The sequence below is a fragment of the Eleutherodactylus coqui genome, chromosome 1 (genome assembly GCF_035609145.1).
Source record: "Eleutherodactylus coqui strain aEleCoq1 chromosome 1, aEleCoq1.hap1, whole genome shotgun sequence".
Taxonomy (NCBI): Eukaryota; Metazoa; Chordata; class Amphibia; order Anura; family Eleutherodactylidae; genus Eleutherodactylus; species Eleutherodactylus coqui.
In genome coordinates, this window is record NC_089837.1 from 236271010 (window position 1) to 236292705 (window position 21696).

A 21696-nucleotide genomic window follows, 5' to 3' on the forward strand; every position below is an offset into this window, starting at 1 on the left:
GTTCCACGTCTCCAGCGACTTATGTGGTGTTACATTCATGCACACTTATCCACCTGGCCTGCACAAATGAACTAATAAAAGGATCACACCAAGACATATAACAGGGAGCCACATAGGTATTCAACATACAGATGTCGACATATTTCTTATGCACGACAGATAAGGATGACACATAACAGCAAACAAGACCTGGATTCAGGCGTCCGCATACTATCGGACAGAAGGGAATTAATTCAAACCAGGCATCTGCACAACAATGGACATAAGAGAATTAATTCTGACTAGACGTCTGCAGACAGATAGACAGAAGGGGATTCATTCAGACCAGACGTCTGCATACCTGCAGTATCAGTAATAGTACTTGCAGGCAAAAAGACAATCAGAAGTTTGTTGCTTATCACTCAAATGACAGAAACCGCAAAAGTGAATCTGCACTTTGAAAATCAAACACATTAGGCCCTTAAAACCATACAGAGCTCTAAAGTAAAAGGGATTTACAAAGTTTAGAAAACTTTCTGCATTTATAATGATACATTTAATCTTATTTTACAGTCATAGGTGGTTCGTGGTTTGATCATATTAGCGGCTGGTACACGCACAAGGAAGATTTCAACATACTATTTTTGACATATGAGGAAATGAAAAAGGTAATTATTGGTTTATTAGATGATAACAAGCTGTGCAGTATATAAAGTGAATTTGACAACTATAGCATCCACTTGGAATTTACATCTATGTTAGGACCAAAGACAGCAAATCTGTCTCAGTTGTCATGCCTAATTCCATTTTCTCAGTCCAATAAGAGGATAAGGCCTCTTTCAAACAGGCTACAAAACACATGTTTGTGCAGCTAATGGTTTCCAATGGGTTCTTTCAGACTACAAAAAATCTCTCATGTGAAAGAACCCATTGAAAACCATGGGCTTCACATAAATGCATTTTGTACCGATGTCGCATCTCTACAAAATCGCGAGATTTTGTAGCCAGTGTAAAAGAGGCCTACAGCTGATTCCACATTCAAGATTTTCTCACAAGATTTTGTCACAATGCCACAGTGCTACAAATTGCATGTATGTAGAGCCCATGATTTCCTATGAGTTCTTCCACACGAGTAATATTTGGTAACCTGCGACATTGCAGTACTACAAAATCGCAGCATGCTGTATACTGCCGCAATTTACGTTTTTTTTTTTCTCAAATCAAATTTTATTCAAGATTTTCGATACATACAAGGAAAGTTACTTGTCATATAAACATCAACCTATACACAGGTATCTACTGCCCTAATGAGATAATTCACAACAAACTCGTATTACACCAATTCAGGGTACTGCAGACGCAGTATATCACCCCCCGAATGGACCTATTTGCCCCGGGGGAAAGTGCTTGTAGTTCCGTACCTGTATAACAACTTGTGGGGAAGCCGGGGGCGGTAGAGAAGGGTGGGGTGAGGGTATGGGGGGGAGGGGGGTATAGGATAGCACATTGACTACTGGGCTAGTATGTCTAAGAGCCTCAGATCACGCTAGGGGTGCCATGTTGTAATGAATTTCTCTTGTGTATTATTTTGCGAGCTAGCGAGCTCTTCTAAGTTATAAATCCAATCCACCTTCTCCTTCCAATGTGAGAGAAGGGGAGGAGAGTCTTCCCTCCAATGCAACGGAATCAGAGCTTTAGCTGCGTCGATCAGTTGAACTACCAATCTGTCTCTCAACGGATGGAACGTTTGGGACGGTCTCCATAGAAAGATCATCTCTGGTGTTAAAACAAAGTTCTCCAGAAGGTCTCAAGTTTCCCGCATGACCACCATATATGCAGATAGGAGCCAGTCTCCACTCCACATCTCCAACATCTCTCATGTGGTGCCAACTTGTATGCATGCAACCATTGTGGAGTTTTATACCATCGTACCAATAATTTATAGTGAGATTCCTGTGCGAGGATGCATGGAGAGAGGCCATACGCGGAGGCCAGGATTGACTTAGTGTCCGCTGATGTCAGCTGGATACCCAATTCCCTTTCCCAGGAGGTCAAGAATGCGGGCTTATTTATCACCTGTGGAACTATAAATTGACCTCTAAGCCGCGAAATTCTGCGCGCCCTGGGGTCAGGATCTATTAAGGAGCGTTCGAATGGCATTTTGGGCCGGGTGGATCTACTTGTACCAAGGAAATCCTCAAGGACTCTTATCACTGAGGCTCTTACCAGGAATGAAGGGCACCAGTTCAGCAGAAGTGTTTGAATGATCTCTGCCGCCGGCTTATGAGCCATCCCTTGGAGATCCCCCACCGTAAAACGATTAAATTTTTTCCAAATGGAGGAAGAAACCGGATCTCCTTGCAGAGTCAGATATCTAGGTAATAAATTTAACAGGGTCACCGGAGATGGTCTCGGAGTCAAACTCTCCCTTAGTTTATCTACTACTTCACATTGGCCCTTCAGCAGTAGGGAAAAATCATTTGCACGGTATCTTTTCCTCTCCGGGAACCACAAGTCACCTAGTGAACCGCTCTTAGAGTGGTCCAGTGCTAATTTTGGAAGGACCTTGTCTCCTAAGGGGTGTGTCAAATCCATCCAGTAATTTAACTGAGCCACCCGGTAATAATCTACAATATTAGGTAGACCTATACCTCCTTCCGATTTCCTCCTGATCATTAGACTGTATGCTAGTCTAGGTCTTCTTTGCTCCACACGTAGGCTGCAAATAACGTACGGAGCATCTTGAAAAAGCTCGGGGGAAGATATATTGGCAACATCCTGATCTTGTAGAGGATGATCGGTAATATATAGGATTTAAGTATATTGCGTCTCCCGAACCAGGAGATGCTTGGCAAATCATAGTCCTTAACCAGTTTTTTCACCTTATCCAGTAGTAGGACAAAATTAGTTGCAAATAAATCATCTAAATTTTTGGGGGATTTTAAAGGGGTTGTCCCGCGGCAGCAAGTGGGTCTATACACTTCTGTATAGCCATATTAATGCACTTTGTAATGTACATTGTGCATTAATTATGAGCCATACAGAAGTTATCAAAAGTTTTATACTTACCTGCTCCGTTGCTGGCGTCCTCGTCTCCATGGTGCCGACTAATTTTCGGCCTCCGATGGCCAAATTAGCCGCGCTTGCGCAGTCCGGGTCTTCTGCTGTCTTCAATGGGGCCGCTCGTGCAGAATGCCGGCTCCGTGTAGCTCCACCCCGTCACGTGCCGATTCCAGCCAATCAGGAGGCTGGAATTGGCAATGGACCGCACAGAAGAGCTGCGGTCCACGGAGGGAGCAGACCCTGGCGGCCATCTTCAGCAGGTGAGTATGAAGACGCCGGACCGCCGGGATTCAGGTAAGCGCTGTGCGGTTTGTTTTTTTAACCCCTGCATCGGGGTTGTCTCGCGCCGAACGGGGGGGGGGGGGGGGGGGGGGTAAAAAAAAAAAAAAAAACCCCTTTCGGCGCGGGACAACCCCTTTAACTCCCAGGTAGTCCAGAGCTGTTTCCGACCACGCGAACAGTGAAGAGCTAGAGAGTCTTTTGCTAAGCGCAGGTGGGATAGAAATGTTCAAGACCGTGGACTTGTCGAAATTAATTTTGAAATTTGAAATCTCACCGTATGCTTTCAGAATTTTGACAAGTCTACGAAGTCCTTCCTCCGGGTTGGTTATAACGAAGACAATGTCGTCCGCGAAGGCCGCGGTGGATATGGAGGTATCACCCACAGTTAAACCCGCTATACCTGGGTCTTGTCTGATCTGCGTCAGTAGGGGCTCCAGGGCCAAGACGAATAAGGAGGGAGAGAGGGGGCACCCCTGACGAGTACCATTCTTAATTTCGAAGGGGGGTGACAAAATGTCGTTCACCCTAATCCTGGCGTGAGGGGCGTCATAAAGGGAAAAGATCGCTGATACGAAGCTGACTGGGATATTATAATTAAGAAGGGTACTTTTCATATACTGCCAGTCCACCCAATCAAACGCCTTTTCCGCGTCGGTTCCAACAAATGCTAAGGGGATCTTATTTAAGCGCGCTATGCGTGAAGCATGCAATAGTCTTCTACAGTTGTCCTTTCCCTCCCTTCTCCTCACGAACCCCGCCTGCTCCTCGTTAATGAGGTCTGGTATGTATCTGCCAAGCTTCCTGGCCAGGAGTTTAGCCCAGAGTTTAACATCCAAGTTAATAAGGGAAATAGGTCTGTAGCTGCTACAGAGGGCCTCATCTTTTTTATCTTTGGGAATAAGCGTAATATGCGCCTCTTGTGTCTGTCTGGGAAGTGGGGCACCCTCAAGCAGGGAATTAAATAGGTCTGTAATTCTGGGTATCAGGATGTTTTAGAAGGTTTTATAGTACGACATGGAGAGGCCATCTGGGCCCGGGCTTTTGTTCGGGGGGGAAGAAGTTATTATTTCTTTGATTTCGTTTTGTGTAACCGGAACTAATAAAGAATTTGCGTCTTCTTCACTTAGTCTCGGAAGGGGGATCTTTTTGAGAAAAGCGTCAATCCTGGATTTGGCTAATAACGCCTCCTCAGGGGAAGGTTGGTTGTGTAAGTTGTAGAGGCCTTCATAATATTGTTGGAACTCCTTACCAATAACATTAGTGTCTGAGGATACTTTGCCCGTTTTTGTTTTGATCGCGGTAATTGTGTTCTAATCCTTGCTTTTTTGATTAAGCAAGTTGTTAGTTTGCTTCCCTTATTACCTGGGATGTAAAATATGTGGTTCCAGAACAAATGTTTCTTATTAAACTTGGCGTTGAGGCAGAGCAACAGCTCCTTTCTTATTTCCGTCAACTTGCCTAGCTCGGTCTCTGATTGGGAAAGTTTAACTCTTTGTTCTAGCCTGGCAATTTGATTTAGTTTGTCATCAATTTCCTTTTGGGATTTCTTCTTGGCCCTGGAGCCCATTGCAATCAGTAAGCCTCTAACATAGGCCTTGTGTGCCTCCCAAACCGTGGGTTTGCTCATTTCCCCACCTGCATTTAACTGAAAAAACTCCTCCATTTTAGCTGAGTGTGGTTACATTTTCTATTGAATCGAACAATGAAGCGTTCAATCTCCAGCGCCACTCTCTGGGAGATTGTCTGAAGGGGTGTAGTACCGCAAGGACTGGAGCGTGGTCGGAAACAGTCTTCACATCTATGTGAGTCCCCTGAAGAGCCTTTAAGAGCCCAGGGGAGACTAGGATATAGTCCAACCTTTGATGTGTTCGGTGGACCTGTGAAAAGAAGGTATAGTCCCTGTCTGCTGGGTGAAACAGGCGCCATACATCCACCAGGCCCAACTCCTGTAAACTTTTATTGAGTTTCCTCAATCTCTTTTGAGGTATTTGAGATCTACCAGTGGATGCGTCTAAAAGGGGATTAAGGGTTAGATTCAAATCCCCGCCCAGGATAATCTGTCCAACCGCAAAATTCTTTAGTATCTCCAGTTGGGCTATCAGCCATGGAACTTGATCAGAGTTAGGTGCATACAAGTTAGCAATGGTGATCTGTGTATTGTCCAACTTCCCCTTCAGGAGCAGAACTCTTCCCTCACCATCTGTATACTGCGAGTCGCAGGTAAAATTAATAGATTTGTGGAGAAGAGTTGAGACTCCCCTGGAGGCGGAGGTCGCGTGCGTGCTGTGAAAGTGCTGTGAAAATTGCTTACCAGGCAGGGAGAAACACCTGATCCTCTTATAATGGGTTTCCTGTAGGAGTAGGATTTTCGTCCCATACTTCTTGATCAGACAGGCGGTATTGTGGCGTTTCGCTGGCGTGTTGAGGTCCCGGACATTAAAAGACGTAACCTTAATCTTGTTCATTGGGTCACTTGATGCGGAGACACAAGAGAAACAATAAGTAACAAATAACCAGAGCGTTCACTTGAGGTAAACAATTACCCGAGTCAATGTGCTTGGGAGTAGGGTAGGGTGGGGGAGGGGGAGAAAGGGCAGGAAAAATTAGGGGGGAAGTTGAGAGCACCGTTGGTTGCTTCTTGAGAGAACCACCGGGGTAGCCCCTCAAGAAATGTAATTTAAAACGTTTCAAACTTCACACTAAGTAGAGGGCGGCCTGCTTCCAAATTTGAAGTGCAGTACTCAGTTAACTATATAACCAAGTCAGCCTGACCTGACAGGCACGTTCGGGGACCTCTGGAAGTTACTGGAGATAATCCAGGAGATAACAAATAAAGTTACACATTATAACAACAACTATGGGGGAGTGATTGTTTAAAGCAGATGAGGCATATTTAAAACAACATTATATGCGAAAGGAGAGAAAAGAAGCAGAGAGAAAGTCAGGAGGAGGAGTGGCAGACAGGGCAATATGTCTGGCCCTGCAAGCGCAGCAGGCCACGCTGCAGTGAGACCTGCGTCCTTACTCCCAATTCTCCTGCTGCTGCCAACAATAACCTTTAAACTGAAATGAACAGCAAGCCGCAACCAAGGGCTATGGGGGTTGGCGTGATCCGTGACTCACGCCAAACAAGTGGACTTGTCAGGCTCGCTCCAGCCGGTCTTTCAAGTGTCCACCACTGCCATTTCTTCCCTGGGCTTTTTTTTTCTTCACCTTAGGGGACTTGTGGTTGGTAACCGGTTTCCAGCTCCCAGCTTCTGCTAAGGTAGGGCTTATCGCAGCGGTTCGGGCAGTGGGAGCCAGCTGGGTATTTCGATGGGTTCCATGTCCAGAAGTTGCCAACAAGGTAGCAAATCGTCTGGAGATCTTATATTTAGTCTGCGGCCCTTGTGGGTCAGCCCTAGGCCGAAGGGGAACAGCCAAGCATATCTGATCCCCCTGTTCCTCAGGACTTCTAGGAGAGGGCGCATCATCCTGTGCTTAGCCAGGGTAGTTAGAGACAAATCCTGGAAGATGAGTAAAGAAGCGTCCCCATAACGAATGTCCTTTGCTTGCCTCGCTGCTTTCAATATTTCCCGTGTATCTGGAAATGCTAAGATTTTACATATAATGTCTCTCGGCGGGTCTGAGGGGGGGGTTTGAGCGCCCTGTGTACTCTTTCAATGCAAATGGAGGCAGCTCTCTCCTCTCCCACAAGCTGGCAGAACACTTCCTTGGTGACTTTATGTAGGCACTCTGCAGCCCAGGACTCAGGCAGTCCTTTAATGCGGACATTATTACGCCTGTTCCTGTTTTCAATGTCCTCTTGCATCAAGAAGACTTTGTTAATTTGAGATCTGTATTCTTTTAAGGTGTCTTCTAACCCATGTGAGTGAGAGATGATAGCAGCTGCAGTGGACTCCAACTCTTCCACCCTGCGTCCCAGCTGCCTCAGATCCTCTTTGATGTCAGCCAGATCTGCCTTAACTGGGTGCAGTGCCTGTGAAAGGAGCTCCCTCATGAAGCTCCTCGATACATTTCCCCCCTCCTCTTCATCAGAAGAGTCCCCATCGTCTCTCTCCTTACTGTTACTGCAAGCTCTTGCTGCTGCCGGCGTCATCTTGGAGGGAGCACGGGGAGAGCGGGTGCTCCAGTCTTTTAGGTACCGCTGCATGTCCGCTTGTCCCTTCTGTGCTTTGGGGGTACTCTGGACTTCTCCCCCTCTTTCCTTGCCGATTTTCCCCATCAATAAGCCTCCTGGAACGGCTGTTAGAGGTCCCCGTGGGTGCCGATGAGACAGAGCTCCGGGCTCAGCACTCCATCTTCTTCAGCGGTCAGGCTCCGCCCCAATTTACGATTTTTTTATAGCCCGTGTTTTCCTATGGAGCCTTCTCATGTGTAGCATTGCATGGCACGAAAACGTAGTTTTCGTGTGATGCGATGCAACTTTTGCAATAGGAAATCCTACTGTAAAAGCCCTAAACTAAGCCTTAGCTGCATAAAAAAACAAATAGATCACCTATCTGGCACTATTATCTTCCCGCGCATCTCCCCTGAAGCTCCCATGGTAGTTGCTTGCAGTTCTCCTGCAGAGCTTCCTGGTTGGGACTTTGAAAATACCCACCTCCAGGAAGCTCTGCCTCTGATTGATTCCGAGCACGTGGTTAAGCCAATCAGAGCCAGCGCTCGAGGAACCATTCACAGCCTTTTATTGAATCATTTTTACTTTGTTTTAATAATTTGTAAAACTTTATTGTTCTCCTTTTTACTATTTTTTTAGTCCAGGCTGGAAAATTGCCCATCTTAACAAATGCATTGGCATCCAATGCTTCAGATAGTCATGATTTTTGGTCACGATAAAACATTCGTGAGAATAATTCTCATATCTGTGTGTTATGTGGTTATTAATTAATGTCTGTTTCAGGACCTTCGATCTGCTGTACTGAAAATATGCACATTTGTGAATATAAAGCTCAATGAGAAAGACATAGACACCGTGGTGGAAAAAGCAACTTTTAAGAACATGAAAGAAGATCCTCTTGCTAATTACACTTTCATTTCAAGTGACTTCTTAGACCATACTAAAGGAAATTTTCTACGTAAAGGTAAAGTAAAATGATAGGATTGTTTGAAAATTGAATTTAAAAAATCAAAAACCGTAAAAAATTAAAAAGAAAAGGCAGTTACCTCTTAAATCTCCACCAATCTAGGACTTAAGCTGATGTGTTCCCCTGGCAATCTTTCTATATAGGCTGTGAGGAATAGTGCGCTATAACGGCTCAGCAGTAATGTGGTGAACATACTGGGATCACTGTTCGCTGGGCATGATTATGGGGAGAGTGGTGTAAACTGTTTCTAGACAACTCTAATAATGAATGAAGTCCAAACTTTCCTTTGAAGAATCATAGAATGGTAGAGTTGGAAGGAACTTCCAGGGTCAACGGGTCTAACAACCTGCTCAATGCAGGATCACTAAATAATGCCATTCAGATGTCTGTTCAGCCTCTGTTTGAAGACTTCCTTTGAAGGAAAACTCACAACCTCCCATGGCAACCTGCTCTAATCATTGATTACCCTCACTGTCAGAAAGTTTTTTCTCTAATATCTAATCTGTGTCTGCTCCCTTTCAGTTTCATCCCATTGCTTGTAGTCCTTTCTTGTGCAAATGGAAAAAGGCTGATCCATCCGCACCGTGACAGCCCTTCAAATATTTGTAGACAGCTATTAAGTCTGCGCTCAGCCTTTTTTGCAAGTTAAGCATTCCCAGATACTTTAACCATTCCTAATATGGCTTAAACATGCTCCGTTTGTCTGTCTTTTTTAAATTGGTATACCCAGAACTAAACAGAGTATTTACCTTATGTGATCTAACCTAATGGTTCTTTTAAAACATCCCAGAATTGTGTTTGCCTTTTTTGCTGCTGCATCACACTGTTAACTCATGTTATATATATATATATATATATATATATATATATATATATATATATATATACTAATTAGTAGATCTATTAGTATACCCAAGTCTTTTTCACATCGGCTGCTGCTTAGCCCAATTCCTTCCATTCTGTATGTGCTTTTTTCTTGCCCAGATGTAGGACTTTGTATTTCTCCTTGTTAAATACCATTCTGTTAGTTGCTGCGCACTGTTCGTGCTTTTCTAGATCTTTTTAAATCCTCTCTCTGTCAGAAATCAAACCAGGGGAACCTCTTGCACTCCAGCTGGCATCTTTCTCTTCTGAGACATCCAAGTCTACGGACAAGTTCCCCTGTATACCTTGACTTTGTTTCCAGATACTACTATCCAGCCTCTATTCTAGCTCTACCTGTTCCTGATTAAGACTCACAATAAAAGCCTGGCCCTGCCACTCTCTTCTTGCATGATTATTCAACTCCACAGCATTGACTGATCAACCTACACTTCTGCCTGCTACTCTGCTATTGCTACCAGATCTCCTGATACCGACTTCTGGCTTCCCTTCTGACTACGTTACCTGCCTTATCCATCTGTACTGCAAACCGAGACCTGCCATTGCTGACTCCTGGCTCTTGCCTAACTATTTTCCAGACCTGCGGTTACTACTCCTGAGGCTTCAATCCAGTCTGAAATCGCTACACTCTCTCTTCTCTCTCACCTTGTTAAATACCATTTTGTTAGATCATTTATAAAAATGTTATACAACACTGGGTCCCAGACAGAGCCTTGTTGTACCCCACTTGACACATTATTCCATTTGGATATGCAGGCATTTATGACCACTTTTTGCATATGATCACTCAGCCAGTTCTGAATCCACCTAACAGTTGATCACCGAGGGAATCACTAAAATATAACTTTTATTAGGTAAAGATAAAAATAAAAATGTATAAAAGGCGTGGACTCTTATTCCAGTTACACTCCTACTGGACAAGTAGATATTCTAACAGTAGTAAGTCCATATAAGTATATACCAGATGATGCGCTAAGTTCTAACTCCACAACCACAATGACCCCATCTATATTGTTGGTGCATGGGTCGAGATATATATTATGGTTGTGTACAGCTCCACGTGTATAAATGGCCACAAGGGCTAACAAAGCACAATGTAGGTTATATTTTTTGTATTTATACGTTGGAGCCGATAAATGGGTAAAGGCCAGAATAATAAATGTAACCCCCGTCTGGCAGAGTATTGAGGCATATATTAATGCCCAGGAAATGTAGCATCAATCAGGTATATACTATGTGGTATATCCCCTATTATGGTGGATAATACCCTGATGCGATAACCAGCTATAGTAAACACGGTCACTAATTTCATCTATATAGTGACTCGCTTGACTGACGTCATTTAGCGTGTTTATCTAGTTTATATAAAAGCTGGCAAATAGACTGCAGCGCTGAGTGGTCTGTAACTAGGAGTTAAATGGTGCAAGGACATATTACAGCACCAAACGTTCCTTTTATTTTACCACATTCCCATTAGGGACAGACACAGCGGAGAGTCTTAGACCAGGGTCATTAACTCATAAGACCCTGTCACATGGACTAAACACTGCTGAGTGCAGCTAATAAAAACAGCTGATCACTGCTTCACTAGAGATGAATGCCGCTGTTTGTGAGATTTTATAATCACTAGCAGCTACGAGCAGCTGAACTGAAGAGGGTTCAATAAGATATATAATGAACCCTCTTTGTCAGTAACTGCTGCATTCACTATCACCATTTAAGCATAGATAGCCCGATATACAATGATGTGGACATCTGTGGCATGTCAAGCACAACAATAAGGCTATCTTAGGCTGGCTAACACCATCTACGCGTTTCCACGGTCCTTAATGCAGTGACCGCATCATCAGGATGGTGAATCTAGGTTATAGAACCGAACAGCCTGAACGGCTGTGTGAAAATGAGCAGCAATCTGGCTGTTCGGTTCTATAACCTAGATTCACCATCCTGATGATGCGGTCACTGCATTAAGGACCGTGGAAACGCGTAGATGGTGTTAGCCAGCCTAAGATAGCCTTATTGTTGTGCTTGACATGCCACAGATGTCCACATCATTGTATATCGGGCTATCTATGCTTAAATGGTGATAGTGAATGCAGCAGTTACTGACAAAGAGGGTTCATTATATATCTTATTGAACCCTCTTCAGTTCAGCTGCTCGTAGCTGCTAGTGATTATAAAATCTCACAAACAGCGGCATTCATCTCTAGTGAAGCAGTGATCAGCTGTTTTTATTAGCTGCACTCAGCAGTGTTTAGTCCATGTGACAGGGTCTTATGAGTTAATGACCCTGGTCTAAGACTCTCCGCTGTGTCTGTCCCTAATGGGAATGTGGTAAAATAAAAGGAACGTTTGGTGCTGTAATATGTCCTTGCACCATTTAACTCCTAGTTACAGACCACTCAGCGCTGCAGTCTATTTGCCAGCTTTTATATAAACTAGATAAACACGCTAAATGACGTCAGTCAAGCGAGTCACTATATAGATGAAATTAGTGACCGTGTTTACTATAGCTGGTTATCGCATCAGGGTATTATCCACCATAATAGGGGATATACCACATAGTATATACCTGATTGATGCTACATTTCCTGGGCATTAATATATGCCTCAATACTCTGCCAGACGGGGGTTACATTTATTATTCTGGCCTTTACCCATTTATCGGCTCCAACGTATAAATACAAAAAATATAACCTACATTGTGCTTTGTTAGCCCTTGTGGCCATTTATACACGTGGAGCTGTACACAACCATAATATATATCTCGACCCATGCACCAACAATATAGATGGGGTCATTGTGGTTGTGGAGTTAGAACTTAGCGCATCATCTGGTATATACTTATATGGACTTACTACTGTTAGAATATCTACTTGTCCAGTAGGAGTGTAACTGGAATAAGAGTCCACGCCTTTTATACATTTTTATTTTTATCTTTACCTAATAAAAGTTATATTTTAGTGATTCCCTCGGTGATAGGCTTGTTGACACACAGGGTTTTCCTTTCTGTCACGGTGACAAACACCTAACAGTTGACTAGTCAATCCCATATTTGGTAATTTTTTCAATAAGGATGGTATGGGATACTTTGTCTAATGCTTTACTAAAGTTTAGATCTACCAGATTTTCCTGATCAACCATTTTTTTGAAGATGGGGACAACATTTGCTCTTCTCCAATCTTCTGGGACTTCTCCTGTTCTCCAGGAATTTTCAAAGATTACGGCAAGTGGTTCAGCAATTACTTCTGCTGCTTCCTTCAGGATGTAATTCATCTGGATATAAGTGTGCCCTGTCTCCACCGGGAGCATGGGTAGAGACATGGGTTGGCTGGCCTCAGTTCACAGGCAAAGCTGTCGATTTGCTTCCGCAGACACCCCTCAGACACACCTTTCCCGTGGTGTACAGCCTCCATGGTTTTTCTCCTGTTCGAGTGGTGAAATGTGAAGAGAGGCAACGGCGATGCTGAGGCGGCATTGTACAGCCTCTATCCTCCTCTTCCTACTGCTTCTCCTCCTGCCTGGACGAGAAGAGTAGCAGCAGCAAGTGTTATGGCGACAGCTGAGCCCCGGCTGTCTGTGACCCATCGGGGCACAGCAGTGGAGATGCGAGCATGGCTTGCTGAGAATGAGGCCAGCGATGGAGAGACCACACTACAGGCCAGAGACGGGGTGGAATTGATGCCGACAGCAGGGGGGCAGATACAGGTGCGGCAGGGTAGACATGGTACACTAATACCGTTCATCTGAACCTGGACATTACAGTTCATTTAAGTTAGCTCCGTGTTCCCTCACTATCTCTCTGTTTATAGATAGCCTGCATTCTTTTATTCCTCTAATAGCACAGGGAAGATCATTTGATGTTACATTTACTTTTTGAGAGAAAATGGATACAGAACAGTAATTTAAAAGTTCGGCCTTCTCAACATAATTTTTAACCAATACACCATTTTCATCTTGTAAATATCGTATAGCATCTTTGATTTTTTTTTCCCCTTTTGACATACCCCCAAAATCCTTTTTTTTTCCTTTTGGCCTCAGTTGCTATTCTCAGTTCATGATTATCTTTAGCTTTTCTGACACTTGCCTTACAGTTTCTGCAGACCACATTATATTCTTCCTTAGATATTCCCTCCTTTTTCCATTTGACAAACATATTTTTCTCCCTTTTTAACATGTGTGCAAGTTCTGGGTTCATCAATCCTTCCCTTTTTTAGGGACTGTTAATGATTGTGCTTTGAGAATCTCATTATGCAATATTTCCCAGCCTTCTTGGACATTTCTGTCCTTTAGAAAATCTAGCCATATTCAGCTCAGCCATCATGTGATCCTGAGCATGAAAAGGCTATGGCCCGCCCCTACGGGATCCCGTGCTTTCTGCATTATGACACAGCTAGAGCTCGCTGACAGTACTTTCCCCTTGCTTGTAATTCTCACACTCCTTGTTCACTAATGAATGAATCCTTTTGGGCAACTCCCTTTGATTCCCCACTTTATAGTAATTGACACCGCAGGAACAGCATGGCCTTTGACATGTGGTTGTGGAAAGCAAGACACTTAACCACTCAAACATACCAGTGCCATTAACCCCTTCCCGCTGCAGGGCGTAAGTTTACGTCCTGGCAGCGGGGTACTTCCCGCAACAGGGCGTAAACTTACGTCCTGGAGATAGCGCGGGATCACATAAGATCCCACGCTCTCTCGCAGCGGGAGCCGGCTGTCAGTCACAGCCGGCGTCCCGCTGCAACAGCGGGGGGACATCGGAGATGCGCCCCCGGCTGTTAACCCCTTCCCTGCCGCGATCTAAGTAGATTGCGGCAGGGAAAGAGTTCACAGAGGGAGCGGACTCCCTCCGTGTCTCCGGCCGGAACTCGCGATGTCATCGCGAGAGCCCGGCCTGTCACCATGGCAACAGGACGCCAGACACCGGCGTCCTGTATTGCCTATGCCTATGATCGCTGTATAAGCGATAAGGCATGGCAGAGCAGTAGCTCTGCCATGCCTTATGACAGCGATCATAGGCACAGTGCTGCAAGTCCCTCAGAGGGACTCAAATTATGTAAAAAAAAGAAAAGAAAAATGTAAAAAAAAGACAAATGTAAAAAAAAAATGTAAAAAAACCCCCTTTTTTATGCTTTTTTTCAGATTAGCATAAAAAAAGGTAAAAAAAAAATTAAACCCCACATATTTGGTATTGTCGCATCCGTAACGACGCGTACAATAAGTTGCACATGCTTTTGACTGTGCACGGAAAAAAACGCTAAAAGAAACGCTAAAAGACTGAGGCAAAATGCTAATTTTTAGCATTTTGCCTCACTAAAAACGCAATAAAAGTGATCAAAAAAGCCGTATGTACCCCAAAATGGTATCAGTAAAAACTACAGCTCGTCTCGCAAAAAATAAGCCCTCATAGAGCTCCATACATCGAAAAATAAAAAAGTTATAGAACTTTGAATGCAGCGATTTAGAATAGAAAAAAGATTTCCAAAAAAAGTATTTTTATTGCAGAAAAGTGGAAAAACCTAAAAAAAATGTAAGAATTTTGGTATCGTTGTAACCGTACCGGTCCGCAGAAAAAATGGAATGTCTCATTTGTGCTGCATGATTAACACTGTAAAAAAAAATAAAAAAAATCTATGGCAGAATTGATGAGTTTTCTCTCCCTGCTATCATAAAAAAGAAAATAAAAGTTTTACAATATAGTCTATGTACCCAAAAGTGGCACCGATAAAAACTACAGTTCGCCACGCAAAAAACAAGCTCTCACACGGCCGCGTCGACGGAAAAATAAAAAAGTTATGACTTTTGATAAATGGAGAAGAAAATCCGCCAAAAATTGTTGCGTCCTTAAGCCCAAAATAGGCCATGTCATTAAGGGGTTAAGGCTTGCATATTGATTCTTATCCTACATTTATTCTTACATTGAGCGTGCTCGGGCGGGCAGCGGGGGTGAGCGGCGGGAGGTAGCGGGGGGAGAGAGAGATCTCTCACCTTTCCCCTGAAGCCGGAGTTCAGCCGCGTCTGGCCGGCAGTTCTCCTGAACTGCTCTGAGTAGTATTCAGCAGCCGGGGATTTAAAATCCCCGCCTGCTGAATGAGCTGCCTCTGATTGGTCACAGCCTCACCAATCAGAGGCAGCTCTCACTCACACCCATTCATGAATTCATGAATGGGTGAGTGAGTGCTGCCTCTGATTGACAGTGAGAGCTGTCCCTGATCAGTCCCTGCTCTGAGCCAATCAGAGGCAGCACTCACCCATTCATGAATTCATGAATGGGTGTGAGTGAGAGCTCCCTCTGATTGGCTGAGCACCTCAGCCAATCACATTCAGCTCTTTCAGCATGCTGGGATTTTAAATCCCCGGCTGGTGATAGATCAGCAGTTCAGCACCACAGTGCAGGGGACAGCAGGAGAAGACTGTTCCCCGACAGCTGAAGGGAGGTGAGTATCTATTTTTTTGTTTTTTAAATCACTTTTAATTCATTTCCAGGGAATGGCTTATATGTAAAGCCCATCCCTGAAAAAGAATTCAGGTGTGCCAGCAGACCATTGTCTTCAATGGAGCCGTTGGCAGCAGCAGCGGCTCCATTGAAGAGAATGCCTGCATTTTTATTCTTTTTTACATTAAAATCTTTCTTTTTCAGGGAAGGGCTTATATGTAAAGTCCTTCCCTGAAAAGGAATGCAGGGAGCCAGCAGGCCATTGTCTGCAATAGAGCCGCCGGCAGTAGCAACGGCTCTATTGAAGAGAATGCCTGCATTTTTATTCTTTTTTACACTAAAATCTTTCTTTTTCAGGGAAGGGCTTATATGTAAAGTCCTTTCCTGAAAAAGAATGCAGGGAGCCAGCAGGCCATTGTTTTCAATGGAGCCGCCGGCAGCAGCCGCGGCTCTATTGAAAACAATGTGTGCATTCCCTATGGTGCACGCATGTCCTATCTTTGCAGGAACGCACCTGCAAAGTACAGACATGTGCACACACCATAAGGGAATGCAGTGTTGTAAATACAAGCGTGTTTTTGTGCATGCGTATGCACGCACCAAAACACGCTCGTCTGAACGCACCCTTAGGATGATTTTCAGGTAAGAGCTTATATTTTTAAGCCCTTCCCGAAAATTCATCCTGAGATCGCCAGCAGCCCATTGCTTTCAATGGAGCCGGCTGTATTGCCGGCTCCATTGAATTCAATGGTCAGTGCTCGTTTAATCGAGACGAGTACCGCGTGGTGCTCGTCTCGAGTAACGAGCATCTCGAGCACCCTAATACTCGAACGAGCATCAAACTCAGACGAGTATGCTCGCTCATCTCTAGATGTGGACTTTAATCTAATTTTTTTAACTATATTGTTATAGAAATCCACTGTCTCAGCTTATTTATACTCTTTACCAGGGATTGTTGGTGATTGGAAAAATATGATGACGGTGGCACAAAACGAGATGTTTGATAAAGTCTACAAAGAGAAGATGGGAGATCTGCCAATCAAAGTTTTGTGGGACCTCAAAGAAGTAGATGCATCCTAGAGTTCTGTTATCTTCATAATAAAAGTGAATATTCATCATCAACCAATATTTTGTGCTTTCAGTCTAAATAGATCTAAATTCTGTGCTGTTCAATTTCTTAATATTTATTTAACCCCTTAAGGACATGGCCTATTTTGGGTTTAAGGACGCAACGATTTTTGGCGGATTTTAATCTGTATTTTTCAAAAGCCATAACTCTTTTATTTTTCCGTCGACATGACAGTATAAGGGCTTGTTTGTTTGCGTGGCGAACTGTAGTTTTTATCGGTGCCATTTTTGGGTACATAGACTTTATTGATTTTTTATTTTTTTAATGACACAATACATTTTTCTGCGGAACGGTACGATTACAAGGATACCAAAATTCTTATTTTTTTAAGGTTTTTCCACTTTTCTGCAATAAAACCCCTTTTCTTGGAAATCTTTTTTTTTCTAAATTGCTACATTCAAAAGTCCTATAACTTTTTTATTTTTCCATGGATGGAGCTCTGTAAGGGCTAATTTTTTTGCGAGACAAGCTGTAGTTTTTATTGGTACTAGAGATGAGCGAGCACCAAAATGCTCGGGTGCTTTTTGCTCAAGTCGAACTTTCCGCGATGCTCGAGAGTTCGTTTCGAGTAACTAACCCCATTGAAGTCAATGGGCGACTCGAGCATTTTTGTATATGACCGATGCTCCGCTTAGGTTTTCACTTGTGAAAATCTGGAAAACATACGAAAGTCATAGAAACGCCACATAAACGGATAGGGCAGGGCAGGGGCAGCATGCAGGGCTGCATCTCAGGCTTCCAGGTCTCACTATTAAGCCACAATAGTGGCAAGAGTGTGCCCCCCCCCCCCCGCTAACAATTTTTACTTCAGACAAACCCTCATTAGCAAGACACACCTTAGCTAAGCACCACACTACATCCAACCAAGCACAATCACTGCCTGCAGGTCACACCGCTGCCTCTTCTCCTGGAATACATGCTGCCCAACCCCCCGCACGACCCAGCGTCCACAGCACACACAAAAGTGTCCCTGCGCAGCTTTCAGCTGCGCTCATTCCACACGCTGGCTGCATAGCCATACCACCCTCATGTCTATTTATAAGTGCGTCTGCTATGAGGAGGAACTGAAGGCACACACTGCAGAGAGTTGGCAGGGCCAGGTAGTGACCCTCTTTAAAGGGGGGGGGGGCGATAGCCCACAATGCAGTTGGGAATCAATGAGAAATTGACGTTCAATCTTCATTCCAATAAAGCGCAGTTGCAGTTTCCCCGGGACATAGGCCACGGCCAACAGCTTCAGCAATCATAGGCATAAAGCGGACTTCGATGCTAGTTCATCTGTGATGGGCACATTAAATCAGTTACATTTTCTTTCACTGCTCCAATGACTGGATTGGCAGGAAAAAGTTCCACAGGCCCAACCTGCCGCAGTTGCAGTTCCCCCGGGACATAGGTCTCACCCAACAGCTTCAGCAATCATAAGGGGACTTCGATGCTAGCACAGCATTGATCGTCTCATTAATGCAGTAACGCTCCTCTTCTTTTGCCAAAACCAGTGTATTAGATAACTGTGGTAACACGAGAGCAAATACATAATGCCCAGTGCTGATCCCCTGACCACAAGCAGGAGTAGGAGGTGGCCTTACAAGGCCAAGAGACCATGACTAGGACCCGCTGTAGCCTGTGTGGGAAGTATGTGAGTGGGCCCTTGGTCAGGCTCGGTCCCAGCAACACACTGTGTGACCCAAGGTGCCACGAGTTACATAGCAATGGGCAATCCGGGTCCCCTCACACTATTCATTCTGTATTAGTTTCAGATAGCTCAATCGACACCGCAAGGGGAAAGCCATCTGCACTCTGCACCTTACCCAAATCAGTCAGTGACTTTGTGCCTGACAGGTAAAACATCGCAATGGGAAGTCTTTGTGCCCCCACAGCATAGGCAGGCAGAAGGAACCCCAAAAAAAGTAATAAACATGAAGAAATTACAGTGCCCAAACATGGCAGACTTTCACTCCGCGAGGACATAGGCCACTGCACACACCCTCAGCAAACGCGGGCATAGAGTGCACTCCGATGCTAGTACAGCTGTGAACGTCTCATTAAGCCAGTAACGCTCCTCTTCAGTGGCCCAAATGAGTTTCACAGATATCTGTCGTAACGCGAGAGAAAATACATATTGGCCTCAGCCCACAATTTATGCCCTAGTCAGTGAGTGTTTTTAGGCAGATAGGTAAAACACCGCAATGAGAAGTCTGCGTGCACCCATAGTATAAGGCCTCATGTCCACGGGGAAAATCGGGCCCGCTACGGATTCTACATGTAGAATCTGCAGCGGGTCCCTCCTGCCCCGCGCCATGAGCGCTGAAAATAGGAATAAATGAGAATAAACTCACCTCCCATCCGCTCCGTTTCTTCTCTTCGCGGCGGCGTCATCTTCTCTCGTCGCGGCCGGATCTTCATTCTTCGGCTCGGCGGATGTGCATGATGACGTCGGTGACGTGCCCCGCGCATGCGCCGGGCCGAAGCAAAATGATCCGGCCGCGACGGAGAGAAGATGGCGCCGCTGCGAAGAGAAGAACCAGAGCGTGTGAGTAAACTCTGATTTTTGTGTCCCGCGGATCCGGACGGCTTCCATAGGCTTCAATAGAAGCCCGCGGGAGCCGTCCCCGGCGGGAGACCCGCATGAAAATGGAGCATGGTCCAGATTTTTTCATGCTCCATTTTTTTTAAAATCCCTTTTATTGACGATCCGCGGGTATTTATCTACCCGCGGGTGGTCAATGCATCCCTATGGGGTGCGGATCCACGCGCGGGAGAAGAGTTAAAATCCGCTGCGGATTTTAATTCTTATTTTCCCCGTGGACATGAGGCCTAAATGTTGATGAAGTAGTGGAAACAGCAGATCAAGGTGCAAAGCAATGAAGTTTCTTTATTTCTTTCCTCCCAGACAGAAAAACACGACGTTTCGACTACAAGAGTCTTTGTCAAGTATGGACAACAAGTGAACAACATACAAATATATAGTGTGTCTAGTATCACATTAACCAATCACAGTAGATCACATGATAAAATTCACCTGCATTCATTGATGTCATCATGGCACACACTTGCTGCAGAGTTTGTAGCTATGGTGGAGCGTTGTAGCAACCTTTCACTTCCTCTTGTGGCTATGTCGCCATGGAGACGTGTTATGCAAGGCTCCTACTGGCTGGAATCTGTATGAGTCTCCTCCCGTCCACTGTGACATCATCACATCACGTATAGCGTGGTCACATGACTGGAGCGTGCAGCGTCATTGGGCACATATCCTGTTCACACCCTGTTCCATAGAGCTACTACTAGACATAAATGTCAGTGTTTCTTAGTAATCACCATGACGTAATCAAGCCGCGCCAGTGAGACGTGGTCACGTGTCCGAGATGAGCCGAATCATCGAGCACGTCATAGACCCGCAGCCAAGTCCCACTATGTGATCCTACATAGAAAAATCAACATCTATAGTGGACACAAAGACAAGTATATGAGGCATTGCTGCGTGCATAACGCACAAAAAGGAATACCGCATATCTGTACATCGGAATATATTATATAATTGCAATGTCATAGCCGCACGTGTGGACTCCTCTCCATCGTGTATTATTTATATGCGATTACTGGTGGTAGTCTTGTATGGAGGTTATAGCATCATGTGAATATTGATGAATGCATGATGAGCCACTTTGACATCTATGTGTATTATGAATATCATTACTGGCCTATTAACATGATTATATATGCACGATATGCTATATCTGATTTTTTACCTGATTATCTCATGCCAATTCATGATGCCCTCCAAATATCTATTCTTTTTTCTGGATATTGATATTTAAAAGTTAAAGAATATGCAATGGTATTTTTCGCGTGGAGGCCACACCCCTTGGGGAGGAGCCCACACGTGCGGCTATGACACTGCAACTATACAATATATTCTGATGTACAGATATGCGGTATTCTTTTCTGTGCGTTTTAAAATATGCAATGGTATTTTTCATGTGGAGGCCACACCCCTTGGGGAGGAGCCCACACGTGCGGCTATGACACTGCAACTATACAATATATTCTGATGTACAGATATGCGGTATTCTTTTCTGTGCGTTTTAAAATATGCAATGGTATTTTTCACGTGGAGGCCACACCCCTTGGGGAGGAGCCCACACGTACGGCTATGACGCTGCAACTATACAATATATTCTGATGTATAGATATGCGGTACTCTTTTCTGTGTGTTTAAAGTTAAAGAATATGCTATGGTATTTTTCACGTGGAGGCCACACCCCTTGGGGAGGAGCCCACACGTGCGGCTATAACATTGCAATTATATAATATATTCCGATGTATAGATATGCGGTATTCCTTTTTGTGCGTTATGCACGCAGCAATGCCTCATATACTTGTCTTTGTGTCCACTATAGATGTTGATTTATCTAAGTAGGATCACATAGTGGGACTTGGCTGCGGGTCTATGACGCGCCCGATGATGCGGCTCATCTCGGACACGTGACCACATCTCACTGGCGCGGCTTGATTACGTCATGGTGATTACTAAGAAACACTGACATTTATGTCTAGTAGTAGCTCTATGGAGCAGGGTGTGAACAGGATATGTGCCCAATGACGCTGCACGCTCCAGTCATGTGACCACGCTATACAGACGTGATGTGATGATGTCACGGTGGACAGGAGGAGACTCATACAGATTCCAGCCAGTAGGAGCCTTGCATAACACGTCTCCAGGGCGACATAGCCACAAGAGGAAGTGAAAGGTTGCTACAACGCTCCACCATAGCTACAAACTCCGCAGCATGTGTGTGCCATAATGACATCAATGAATGCAGGTGAATTTTATCATG

General features: G+C 44.5%; 1 protein-coding gene across 2 annotated transcripts in view; it reads left to right on the plus strand.

Annotated features, from left to right (window-relative positions):
- The window catches only part of LOC136632178 (amine sulfotransferase-like), a 126310-nt gene that overhangs the window by 29800 nt on the left and 74814 nt on the right, over positions 1–21696 (plus strand). For both annotated transcript variants that reach the window (XM_066606880.1, XM_066606871.1), the window contains exons 5-7: positions 553–647; positions 8228–8408; positions 16682–16836. In XM_066606880.1, coding sequence (XP_066462977.1) covers positions 553–647; positions 8228–8408; positions 16682–16812 — 407 coding nt within the window. In that variant the 3' untranslated portion in view covers positions 16813–16836. The remainder of the gene's footprint in view (positions 1–552; positions 648–8227; positions 8409–16681; positions 16837–21696) is intronic.